We start from the raw sequence: 13,438 nt of genomic DNA, 5'->3' as shown, positions 1-13,438 counted from the left end.
GCCATGGGAACGGCCATTGCCCCGGTGCAACAGTGACAGAACCACGGCCCAGAATTGGGTCCCTGGGGGAGCATCGTGGGGACGATCCTGTCCGTCCCTGTCCAACCTCGTCCCCTCCCCAGCCATAATGACGTTGGTGGCGGGTGGCGAGCTTTACGATATTGTGGACATGGTGGGTAAGGGGACCTTCGGGGAGGTGGCCAGGAGCTGTCGGAGGAGCACGGGAGAGATGGTTGCCATTAAGATCTTGAGGAACAAAGGCAACCAAGGCCAGAGCGCCTGGAACGAGGTGAAGCTGCTGCGGGCGCTACAGGCAGTGGACACGGAGGCAGCACACATCGTCCGCTTCCTCGAGTCCTTCCAGGACAGTGCCTGCACCTACCTGGTCTTCGAACTGCTGGAACAAAGCCTCTTTGAATTCCAGAAGAAGAACAACTTCTCGCCGCTGCCCGTGCGGCACATCCGCACCATCATGGCGCAGGTGCTGGTGGCGTTGGCCAAGCTGAAGGAGCTCGCCATCATCCACGGTGACCTGAAGCCGGAGAACATCATGCTGGTGGACCACGCGCGTCACCCTTTCCACGTGAAGCTGGTGGACTTTGGCTCGGCCTGCATCTTCAGCGAGGTGTGCTTCATCAAGGAGCCCTACATCCAGACCCGCTTCTACCGGGCGCCCGAAATCCTGCTGGGGCTGCCCTTCTGCGAGAAGATGGACATGTGGTCCTTGGGCTGTGTGGTGGCCGAGCTCCACCTGGGCAGGCCGCTCTATCCAGGCAGAAATGAGGACGAGCAGGTCCGCTACATCTGCAAGACGCAGGGTTTGCCTCCAGGAAGGCTGCTGTGCACTGCCCGCAAAGCTCAGCGCTTCTTCCGGCGGGCGCCGGATCCGGCTGGAGCTTGGCAGCTGAAGCCAGAGGTGATGGTGGTTGGGGCAAAGGTGACGGTGGAGCGGAGGAGATACATCCTCTCCTCGCTGGAGCAGATGGTGGCAGTCAACGTGCAGCCGCTGCTTGGCGCCAGGCAGGAGGTGCTGGCCGAACGCTGCGACCTGCACGGGATGGTGGAGCTGGTGCAGAGGATGCTCATCTGGGACTCGCACGAGAGGATCGCGCCCAGCACCGCCCTCAAGCACCCGTTCATCTCCATGCGGCAGCTCGAGTCCAGCTTCCAGGCCACCCAGTACTACCAGCTGTGCCAGCAGGCCACCCAGGCATCCCGCGAGGATGCTGCTGGTGCCGCTGCCACTCCGACTGTGGAAGAAGGCATCGCATTCCCACCAGAAGAGCATGGCTATTGCAGTGTGAAGAGAGCCACCACCCAGATGGACAACCTCAGCCTAGGCGAGGAGAGCCAGCACGGCGCCTGCCACCCCATCCCCTGCCACTATGGGAGCTGGCACCGGGCAGCGCAGCACCCACAGCGCCGCAAGAGGAACACAGTTTCGGGTAACCTGATTGTGTTGGGGCCACGGTCTCCTCCTGGTGACGTGGCCAGGTGGCAGCTAGGAGCAGAACATGCACGGGGGAGCGTCCGCCTCGCCCCATGCCAAGGTACCACTGTGGGGCAGGGGGCTGGCACAGAGTCCAGGGTGCTTGGGGTCCCCCGGGGGTTTCAGGTGCCTGGGTGCTCCAGGTGCCTGGTGCTCCATGTCCCCTGGTGCTCCATATCCCCCACTGCTCCATGTCATGGGTGCTGCAGGTCCCTGACGCTCCCTGAATCCCATATCATGAGTGTTGCGGGTTCCTCAGGGCCCCAGGTTCTCCATGTCCCCATCAGGCCCACATCATGGGTACTGGGGTCCCTGCCATTCCATGTCCCCATCAGCCCCATGTCCCCATGTGCTCCCCACATCACGCATTTTGGGGTCCCTGCCATTGCATGTCCCCATATGCTCCCCATATCATGGGTTCTCCCTATCCCTGGGTCCCCAGCTCCACACAGAGACCCACAGCACGGGCTGTGACATGTCCCCCAGGCCTCCCACAGCGTGCTGCTCACGCCCCGGTGCTTTTCTCACCTGCAGCGAGCCCTGATGAGACGGAACAGCCCTGACACCCCCATCCCATCACCGGCCCTGAGCACGGCTCATCGGACCAGGACTCGCAGGTCCTCCAGGCCCCCCACAACCTGCAGTGCCACTGAGCTGCCAGTGAGAGACAAGAGACCCTGCGCCCGCCTCTGAGCATCCCGGACCTTCCTATTCCTCACCTCCACACAACCCCTCTGCTCCGCTCATCACCGGGTGCTGCTGGGGGGAGTGGGTGTACCACCCTTGTGGGCACTGGCCATTGCAGTGCTCCCCAATAAAGCGTTTGCTGTTGAATGAACATTTTGAGTCTCCTTGATGGGTGCAAGATGGATTTGGGACCGCAGGGTGTCCCAGGATCGCGGGGTGTCCGGGACCGATGCTTGCTTACACCACACAGGGTGGCACGAAGGATGCAGGTGCTACCCAGAGGTATGGCACCCACCTCTAATTTCAACAAAAAGTCTACAAAAAGTGCTCTGTACCCCCCAGAACACCCAAAGCATAGTGCTGGGATCGGCTGGGGTCTGCTCCTCCTCACCTCACAGCAGGAGCTGCACAGCCGCTCCCAGTACCCCGCATCGCCGATGTCCATGCTGTACGGAGAGCACCAGTCCCACTTGAACACCGGCCACAGCTGTCCCTGCACAGTGTGTCCCCCTTGGTGTGACACCCCCCCCCCCTCCCCAGTGTGTCCCCCCCCCCATATGTCCCCCCCAGTTCTATCTCGAAATAATTGTTAGATTTGCACCCAGATGCCTAGAAAGGCTGAAAAGGCCTTGTCCCTGATTGCTATTTCCAGCAGCAACTCTGTCTGGATTCTCTAGATTTCTAAGGACAACAGATCGTACTCAGTCACAGGAAGGAATAGATTTTGAAGTTGAGCTTCCTAAATGTATTGGGTTTACGTGGCAAGGTTTTGGTAGCAAGGGGCCACAGGAGTGGCTTCTGTGAGAATCCAGAAGCTGCCCCACGTTAGGTAAGGGCCCCACTGCTGACCAGAGCTGAGCCAATAAGTGATGTTGTTTTGTGCCTCTGTGAGAGCATATTTAAGACAGGGAAAAAAATGCTGCGCCACACAGCAGCTGGGAGAGTGAGATGAGAGAGGAACAGCCTTGCAGGTGCCAAGATCAGTGAAGAAGGAGGGGGAGAGATGCTCCAGGTGCCAGAGCAGAAGTCCCCTGCGGCCTGTGGTGAGGACCATGGTGAAGCAGGCTGTCCCCCTGCAGCCCATGGAGTACCACGGTGGAGCAGGGTTCCACGCTGCAGCCCGTGGAGGAGACCACGGTGGAGCAGGTGGACCTGCACCGACGGAGGCTGTGGCTTGTGGAAGACCCCTGCCGGAGCAGATTCCGAGCCGGACCTGTAGCCCGTGGAGAGGAGACCACGCAGGAGCAGGTGACCTGGCAGGAGCTGCTGCCTGTGGGGGATCCAGGTTGGAGCAGTTTGCTTCTGAGGGATGGACCCCGTGGTACGGACCCATATCTGGAGCAGTTCTTGAAGAGCTGCTGCCTGTGGGAAGCCCACACCGGATCAGTTCAGCAAGGACTGCATCCCGTGGGAGGGACCCCACAGCACAGGGGACAAGAGTGACCGAGAAGGAGCAGCAGAGAAGAAGCACTATAGACTGACCATAACCCCCATTCCCCCGTTCCCCTGTGCCACTTGGGGGGAGGAGGTGGAAGAGGGTGGATGGGGGGGAAGGTACTTTTGGTTTTTTTTCCTTTGTTTCTCACTTCTCTAGCTTGTTAGTAATACACAATAAATCTTACTACCTCCCTACGCTGAGTCTGTTTTGCCCGTCACAATAATTACTGCGCGATCTCCCTGTCCTTATCTCAACCCTTGAGCCCTTTTCATCATATTTTCTCCCCATTCCTCTTTGAGGAGGAGGAGTGAGAGAGCAGTTGTGGTGGAGCTCTATGATATTGTGGACATGGTGGGTAAGGGGACATGGTGGGTAAGGGGACATTCGGGGAAGTGGCCAGGAGCTGTCGGAGAAGCACGGGAGAGATGGTTGCCATTAAGATCTTGAGGAACGAAGGCAACCAAGGCTAGAGCGCCTGGAACGAGGTGAAGCTGCTGCGGGCGCTACAGGCGGTGGACACGGAGGCAGCGCACATCGTCCGCTTCCTCGAGTCCTTCCAGGACAGTGCCTGCACCTACCTGGTCTTTGAACTGCTGGAACAAAGCCTCTTTGAATTCCAGAAGAAGAACAACTTCTCGCCGCTGCCCGTGCGGCACATCCGCACCATCGTGGCGCAGGGCTGGTGGCGTTGGCCAAGCTGAAGGAGCTCGCCATCATCCACGCTGACCTGAAGCCGGAGAACATCATGCCGGTGGACCACGCGCGTCACCCTTTCCGCGTGAAGCTGGTGGACTTTGGCTCGGCCTGCATCTTCAGCGAGGTGTGCTTCATCAAGGAGCCCTACATCCAGACCCGCTTCTACCGGGCACCCGAAATCCTGCTGGGGCTGCCCTTCTGCGAGAAGATGGACATGTGGTCCTTGGGCTCAAACCTTTCTTTACATAGGCAAAAATAATCTAGGAGCATAACAGATTACAAGCCAAAAAAAAAAAATCAATTCAGTGTAGTAACATGACTCGCAGGAGAAATCACGCACTTGAGTAAGCTATCTGAAAACCAAAAGGCTATGCTGATGGGTCAAAACACAATACAGGACACTGAAACCTGGCCTTCTGCTGCACTGACTTAAAAACTACCCCCACACTCACCAAGGCACAACCCCAACTCAAACACAGACACAGCATTTCAGCTCAAGTGTTAACCCTAACCCTAACCCTAATTAGAACCCTAAAAAAACCTCCTTAATCTCTCCATCTCCTCCTTGAGCTCTGCCACCAGGCTCCTCCACCTGCTTTCACCTCACGCAGGCAGTATCTCCGTCAGCCTCCATTGGTAGCGGCTGGCTCAGGCACTCCGTGCAGCCAGAGGCCTGAACTGCTGCATCTTTGGGCAGGCACCCGGTCTGTGTCACCACAGTCTTTTTGGTGAGTGCTTTATTGAGTGTTTGCCAGCTGGTGGTGACCATGGCTGGGGTTGCTGCTTGTACAGCTCGGCTGTGTAGGCCCAGGCAGAGGGTGCTGCCGGCTCCGCCCGCGCGTTCTCAGCCGCCCTCACGAGGGCTGCCGGGCCATGGTGGCTTCCTCGGTTGCCTCAAGGGACCTCGGGGCAGGAAAAAAGCCCTAAAAAAAATAAAAAAAGCCATGCCCGCCACCATCCCCCACTCCGCTGCTGAACATGTCTGCCCCGGAAAACGCTCATATCCAGATTGCCAAACTCTTGAGGAAATACTGACCCAACAGAAATTGTTGCCACCCTATCTATCCAGCAAGTAAAGCATCCATTCTTTAGGTCAGTAAATATTCCGACAGTCAGTCTGGCCTGTTTCTGACTACAAGCCTGAGAAGAGGACACACACGCTGCATTAAACTTGTAACTTCTCTAAGCATTATCAGGTCTTTCAGGGCTCACAAGATTGTTATGAAGATTTCAAATGACACAGATATCATGGCCCCTGCCAAATCATTTCAATGGTTAACTGCCCTTCCTGTATAAATCAAGGGTTCCTTTCAATCTGAGATATAGTCCTGCTTCAGCTATCAGATATTGGAGTTTATTATGGCTCCTACTGACCTGTTAATAAGCAAGCTCTTCAGGTCTCTTTATGCTTCTAGGTGTGAAACTGTAAACTCTCGTTTTGTATGAGAAACACCGTCTGCTTTCTCTGTTATCTTTCACTTCTGTGGCCAATGAAATTTTGAGAGTTGACATACAATTAACATGAAGAATAATGGAGTAAATGACTCTCATCCAAGGAGAAGCCCAGTGAGGCACTGAGATGGTAACAGCACAGAGAAACCCCAACCCTACCCTGAAAGGGAACAGTTCTCTAGCACAAGAACTTCCTTGTAAACAGCTGTTGGTGTAGCATCTTAAAAATGTAATGGAAAAAAAAAAAAAAAAAAAGGTTGTAAGGGGCATCAGTCTCCTGGAAAGAAAGGAGAGGCATGCTTTTGTTGCAAGTGGATCTGACTTAGCTAGTGAATGAGATAGGTGGTGAACTACTTGTGAAAGAGAGCTTGTGTGATGCAAAGAAAAAAAAAAAGAATAAAAAAGTCAAAACGAAGGATACTATGTTCCTTCAAAAATCCTCACCTATCTTCAAAGGATGACCAGGCATGGTGAAGAACATGAGTTAGAGAAATGCAACAGGACTGTATATATCGTTTTTCTGACAGATTTCAGAGTAATTGTATAGAATCACTTATGTTGGCTATGTGTCTGCATGCTATTAATTACCAGATGTACTCGGAGGGTCAATTCATAAATCTGGAGAAACTGCAATATTTGGGAGATGAGAAAAAGTGTGCTTAAATTACTAGACAATCTGAGAGCAATAGTCCTAGGGTTGTGGGACAGCATCACAATATAAGCTTGTGTCTGGCAGGAAATAATGTGGTGGAGGAATCGTAAAGAATGTGGAAGAAAAAAATGGGATTGTACTGTTCTGAAGTTTAAGTAATGTATGGAACTGGCTTCCTGGGATTTGAACACATCAGCCTGGCAAGCTTTCAGGTAGGAAAAGCTCACCTAAAGCTATGTGAAAGATACCTTTTCTTTTATAATTACTTGCAGACTGTGACAAAGCTATTTCTTGCCCTTCTCTCAGCTCAAATAAGGAGGAAAAGAAGTCTAAGGCTGACCAGTCAGAAGCCCAGCAAGGGGTGCAAATCTGAGACAAAATAATGTGAGGACAAAAGATCATAGCATCACAGAATCATAGAATATCCTGAGTTAGAAGGGACCCATAAGGATCATCAAGTCCAACTCCTGGCACCGCACAGGTCTCCCAAAAGTTTAGACCATGTGACTAAGTGCACAGTCCAATCGCTTCTTAAATTCAGACAGACTTGGTACAGTGACTACTTCACTGGGGAGCCTGTTCCAGTGTGTGCAAGGTGAAGAACCTCTTCCTGATGTCCAGCCTAAACTTCCCCTGCCTCAGCTTAACACCGTTCCCGCGGGTCCTATCACTGGTGTTTACGGAGAATAGGTCACCTGCCTCTCCACTCCCCCTTCCGAGGAAGTTTTAGATCATCTTTTGTCTGGGACTTTATCTCTTTTGTATACAAGCCTCTTTGGATTCTATCATTAAAAGCACAACAGTCTGCTCTTCAATGGTGCTTACATGTAGTAATCGGTGCAGTGCTGGTGTTAAATATGCTGGATACTGCACTTCGCTTTTTGGTATCCTTCAGTACTTTACTGCTTCCTTGGCAGTCTACAGAGGTGATAATTGTGTGTGGATTGGGTTTTTTGAAGGTTTTATTTTTAAAAAACTTGGTAGCTATTGTGTATTTCTGTCACAGCTCTTATTATGTTCCAGTGATGGTTTGACAATTTTTATTTTCAAATTGACAGTTCCAATAATGATGTACCACTCAGGAAATCCGTAAATCTTCTGGTAGATAAATCCACTGTATATTTTTGTTTAATGTATTTGACAGCATTATAATGGATTTAAAATTACATTTATTGTGTGTGTTACTGTGTGACAAGGGATGGATTTCAACCATTCATTTCCCAGGAAACACAGCATTATTACTTGATGCAGAAATACTGCTTTTACATATAGGCTACTTATCACAATTTATACTTGCCCTCTGACAGTGATTCACATAAACCTTGCATGCTCTGTGGCCAAACCGGGAAAGCTCAGCAAGCACTGAGTATTATCAGACTCTCATGCTGCAAGGGAAAATGTAGGGATTATGATTATATTAAAGCTACTGATCCTGTTTCATGCTGTACCACCATCATGTTGTCAGATCTAAGAGCACCTCTCAACTCTGCCCAACATGGAGCCTTTCTTTCTGACCATGTGTGTTCTTCACATGCATCTGACTGCAGCAGAGGATCAGGGAAAAGGGAGCAGCAGGGCAGGACACCTAGCATCTCTCTGCTCTTGCACACATCCAGGAAAGATATTTGATGAGTCCTAATAATTCAGATTTGTTATTCGAAACTGTTTTTGCATGTGAAAGTATACTTTATCCTCTCCTGCTTGAGTAGATTTAACAAACAAGCCAATTTCACAGGCTTTTACCATGGGATAGGCCATGATATCATTACCAATTTCAAAATTATGCAAGAGTTCTTTCCATCAAATTCCCTTTCAGATCTCTTACAAATAATTCTCCATCTTTATATAACACCTTTTTTTGTACTGGAAGACTTTTGTGAGACCTTCTGTGAGAGGGCTTTCAGTACACTGGGGGTACAGGGACCCTAGCCCACAGGACTTTTGATTAGCTTTCATGAGTTAAGTATGAATCATCAATTAAAGTTCCATTTTTGTGTGTCATTAGAACAGATTTGCTTCAACCCACACTTACCTATTCCTGGCAAAGCTCTTCTTAACAGCAGTTTACTGCTTTTCTAGATGCCCACTAAACTGTACTATCATCAGTGAGATTTACAGTTCTTGAACAGACTCTCTTATCAAATGAACACCGTTAACTTTGTTAACATAATGAATGTATTTGCCTCACACAGCTTGTTCATAAACTATGTCCTTCATACTGCTGGCTTGTCAGTTAATTAGCCAGCACAGGCATCAGATGGACTTTCATGCTCTTTCCCAGCTTATGCTTCCTTATCCACTGTACCTCAGAGAAGGGCTGCCTGTGGAAAACCATAGATCCTATTAGCATGTGTGGTGACATATGCTAAATTGAGTGCACGGCTTCCTCTCTCTTCTCTACCTGTGGTTCCCCCGTGGCTCATATCAGGCTTGTGGCTACCAAGGATAGAACATTCCCTCCAGATTCCTGCCACTTTTGCTCTCTACAAGCAAGCAAACAAACAAAGAAACACAAAACATCACCACCACCAAAAATTCATTCCTAAGTGTTCCAGAAAGGGAAGGGGAAATGGCAACATTTCAATTCAATCAGAATATTTTATTTTGGCTTTGATGCTTTTCCCCAATGATTTAGACCTGTCTTTCCTTAGTTTTCCTTTATTTAGTATGTGGGTGAGAGGGCAAGAACACAGACAAAATTGATTTTCCCCTTTTTTCTTTTTCTATTCCCTCCGGTGAAACTTGGAGAACAGTTTTTGTTTTGTTCCATTAAAAAAAAAAATCAGCAAGTGGCAAGAAAATCCCTTCCTTTCACTTTCCAGTTTGAGAAAATGAGGTGTTGGCCTGTTTTTACTCTAGTGAGATAACGTGTTGTTACTGCACTTTAAAAAAAAAAACACAAACAAGTGCATTAAAAAAAAGTGACTTTTTCTCTAGTAAAGTATTCTCTGATGAATGCATTACACCAGTATATTGATAATGGAATCATTTTCTTTCTTACCTGCAGTAGCAATAACTGCAAACTTTGCTATAGAATCGTAGAATCATTTAAGTTCAAAAAGACCTCTCAGATCATCAGGTCCAACCATTAACCTAACACAGCCGTCTAATCCTAAACCATGTCCCTAAGCACCACATTTACACATCTCTTGAATATTTCCAGGGATGTTGACTCAACAACTTCCTGGGCAGCCTGTTTCAATATTTCACAACTCTTCCAGTGAAGAACTTTTTCCTAATACCCAGTCTACCCCCTTCCCTTCCCTCCCCCCTTTCCTGGTGCAACTTGAAGCCGTTTCCTCTTATCCTATCACTTGTTGCCTGGGAGAAGAGACTGACCCTCACCCTGCTACAACCTCCTTTGAGGTAGTTGTAGAAATTGATAAGGTCTCCCCTGAGCCACCTTTACTTGAGGCTAAATAACTCCAATTCCCTCAACCACTTCTCATAAAACTTGTTCTCTAGACCCTTCATCAGCTTTGTTGCCTTTCTTTGGACATGGACCTTGATGTCCTTCCTGTAGTGAGGGGCCCAAAACTGAACACAGTATTTGAGGTGTGACCTCATGAGGAGTACAAAGCCTAGTCTTGCTGACCACTCTATTTCTGGTAAAAGCCAAGGTGCTGTTGGCCTTCTTGGCCACCTGAGCACACTGCTGGCTCATGTTCAGCTGGCTATCAACCAATACTCCCAGGTCCTTTCCCATTAGGCAGCTTTCCAGCCACTCTTCCCCCCAGCCTGTAGCACTGCATGGGGTTGTTGTGCCCCAACTGCAGGACATTACTTGGCCTTGTTGAACTTCATAGAGTTGGCCTCAGCCCATCAGTCCAGCCTATCCAGATCCCTCTGATCTACCGTCAAGCAGATCAACACTCCTACCTAATTTGTTGTTGTCTGCAAGCTTATTGAGGATGAAGTCAGTTTCCTGGTCCAGATCACTGATAAAGATATTAAAGGGAACTGGGCTAAACAAGCCATCCCAATGTCATACCTGGACTGCAGTTTTGCAGAACCCTTTTAGACAACTGTCCTTGTCCATTTATTTCAAAGGATTTCTGTGGTTGCCTAACTAAACATACGGTAGGGTGATTAATATAATCTAATCTTTTTAGACTGTCCCATCACCACTAAGGACAGGAGGTTATGCAGTCTTAAAGTGCCTTGTAAACACTGAACCAGAGAGCCTAATGAATCTGAATTTATGTGGTTAATTTGAATGCAACAGTGAAATCTGAGTTTACAATGCTGGAAAAGCTGATACTGTCCTGAAATGGAGATAGTATTGCCTCAGTGCTCCCAGTTGTCTCCATTCATTCTTTTTCAGGATTTTCTTTTCTATCTTTTCTTAGTCTGATGATGATAACTTATTCGAGAGTTGTTAAGGAGTTTACACATTCTTACTCTCCTTTTTTCCAGGGACTGAGGCTCATTAGGAACATCTAGTTCCAATGCAGTTTTTATCTCTTTTTTGTCTATAACTTATTAGCTCTTAAAAAAAAAAAAAAAGTTAAAAAAAAAAAGAAAAAAAGTAAAAAAAAAAAAAGGTTAGTATTTCACTGCAGAATTCACACTACCAATGAAAATTTCCCAGACAGAAGTTAGCGGAAGATATGTTATAAACCATATCAAACCTCAAATAGAAGCATTGTATATGGTAAAATTTCCTAATACAATTCAGTAGACTACAGCCACCACTAAATCATTCATGAAGCTATGAAAATTTTAAAAAATGATAACTTTGATGTTATTCATTGGGACTTTAAAGAGAGTAATTAGCATTTTTTTCTCCCTTGACACCATGACTGGTTTTCCCTCATCATTCTTTCTTGAAAAGAATCTTCTCTCAGAAACACAACTAAATATTATGAAAAATTAACAAGAAAACAAATGTGGGTGAGTAATGTTGACTACACCAAGGGCTGTGACATAATTTCTCTCTCCTATCAGCAACTGCTTGCACAAGCAGGCAAAGTACATTTAGGAAAGTCACAATCATACGATCTGTTCCATTGAACAGATGAACTTTTGACTTTTTACCCATGAGTTCCTTTTACCCTCCATTACTGAAAGGCTGTGATCACTTGTTCTCTTCTAGAGCAGAGGATGAGTGTTGAAGAGGTTAGTATGTCTTGCTAGCAGCTACTCATTCCATTTTGGGAGGTTATTGTCCTTAAAGATTTCCTAGGGGAAAAGTCCATGAGTGCTCCCTCATCCACTTCAAGCTAAATTGATCAGGTTAGTTCATCACTGGGCACTATTTGGCACCTTAAAGCAGATTCTTCTTGCCTGTATGGAGAAAAGGGTTCTTTTTGCTTAGTCTAAAATGCTCGTCATCTTATCCAAACTGTCCTTTGTGGATTCCCCTCATGGTCTGTTGCCACAAATATTCATCACATAGCAGTAGACTGAATTGCCTCTATGATTTTCAAAGTTCCTTCATCAAGTGTCCAAAGAGAATCTAGCTGAGACAAAACACCGGTTTTCAGATGGTGAAACTTAGATGAGATGAATCCTACCCTAAAGTAACATAAATTGCATTAAGAATCTTCCAAACTGCTTTTTTAAGTTGTTATTTTTTAAATGGTATTATTCCTTCTGTGATTTAAACAGATCATTTATTTGACAGTGGTTTATAAAAATCCAGATTTGTAAGAAGAGAGACTTTAGACATATTATGTATTACTCTATAACTTGGACAAAGCCAATTCTGTGCACTGTTTCCAAGTGGCCTGACTCAAAAATCCATTTAGGTCATTTATTTTTATTATTTATTTTTGTTTGTTTGGTTGGTTTTATTTTTTATTTTTGACTTCCAATAAAACTATTGAGCAATTCATTTTTATAGCTTCAGGCTATTGTCTAGTAATAAGCATTATTTACCCATGCCATGCGTAGAAATCTAGCTAAAAGAAGCAGCCAAGTATTTTGGTCCAATTTTTCATGGTCTTCATGGAAATGAAAGAAGGGAAAAAAATCCACTTATTAAAGCTTGCTCTTGTCCATTTAATTCAAATGGGTCACAGTTCGTTTCATAAGTTCCTAAAAAGTTATACTTCTGCTAGCAATGATTCCAGAACTTATTTGAGTGAGCAGGGATAAGACTTATCCTTATGCACAGTGACTAATTGTGAATGGACACCTGTTTATAATGTACTTTAGAATACTTCTCTTTAAAAATATTCACAAATATGTTAAAATTGAAATCCTACATCCTTTTCTTGGACAGCATTTTCAACATGACTAATCCATTTCTAACTCAGCTCTGTATTACTCAGTGAAACACATCCAATTAGAACATTCAGTGATACACATAAAATAAGGTAAAAGACATAAAAACCCTCACACTTCCTCCTTTAAGATTAGCCAGATGAGAAATTGATTAATTAATTTAAATAAATAAATAAATAAATTGGTGACACAGTAAAACACAGAAATACAATTCCTAAACATATCCATGCTGAATCTTGCTTCAGATGAGTGGAAATATTTCTCTGGAATGGATTTCAAAATGTAATTATGAATGTCAAACAGGGAGTCTACACAATTTTGTATCTGAACATTTTACTGTCTCTCTCCCTCCCTCTCTCTTCTGTTTTTATTTTTAAATTCTTAAAAATAAAATAAATTAAATTCAAAAGCTATTAAGTAAGGGCTTTGAGTTTTTTAACCCATCACTCTGATCATAATGTAGAAATCCTAATGACTTCTGCTTGCCATCCAACAGAGCTCTTGAAACTGCTAACAGATGTATTTTGAAGAAGAAACTCTCTTCCTTACATCGCCTTTTTTATGGATCATCCATAGCTGAATCTAACTTTAGCCTTTGCCTAAACTTTGTCTAACTTTAGCCTTTGCCTAAAACTCACATTTCCCCATTTCAGTGAAAGCTGTTTGATCTTTTTCTTCCATAGACAAAATAAATATTCAGAGGACCAATACCAAGCACCTATATTTGAAAACCATGGTCTTACAAGCATGTGTAACTGTCCTTAGATACACAAATTTAAATATATGAATTCTGTCA

The 13,438-nt window shown here is 46.3% G+C and overlaps 2 protein-coding genes across 18 annotated transcripts in view; both read left to right on the top strand.

The window, feature by feature from the left end:
- Positions 1-13,438, top strand: part of LOC308195067 (uncharacterized protein) — a 1,623,621-nt gene that overhangs the window by 1,164,664 nt on the left and 445,519 nt on the right. The window lies entirely within an intron of this gene.
- Positions 11-2,703, top strand: HIPK4 (homeodomain interacting protein kinase 4). Its single transcript, XM_080591873.1, has 2 exons — positions 11-1,550; positions 2,024-2,703. Exons 1-2 carry the CDS (start codon positions 128-130, stop codon positions 2,050-2,052), a joined length of 1,452 nt encoding a protein of 483 aa, XP_080447999.1. The 5' UTR covers positions 11-127; the 3' UTR covers positions 2,053-2,703.

Source organism: Anser brachyrhynchus, assembly GCF_964034855.1.
Source record: "Anser brachyrhynchus genome assembly, chromosome: 4".
NCBI classification, from domain to species: Eukaryota; Metazoa; Chordata; class Aves; order Anseriformes; family Anatidae; genus Anser; species Anser brachyrhynchus.
Note: the sequence above shows the minus strand (reverse complement) of the source record. Positions and strands in the feature narration are given on the sequence as shown.

What these genes read in the sequence shown, in the direction of transcription:
- HIPK4 (XM_080591873.1), top strand. Translation starts at nt 128, where the DNA reads ATGACGTTGGTGGCGGGTGGCGAGCTTTACGATATTGTGGACATGGTG. An exon ending in CCGCCTCGCCCCATGCCAAG is followed by an intron (nt 1,551 to 2,023) that starts GTACCACTGTGG and finishes TCTCACCTGCAG; the next exon opens with CGAGCCCTGATGAGACGGAA.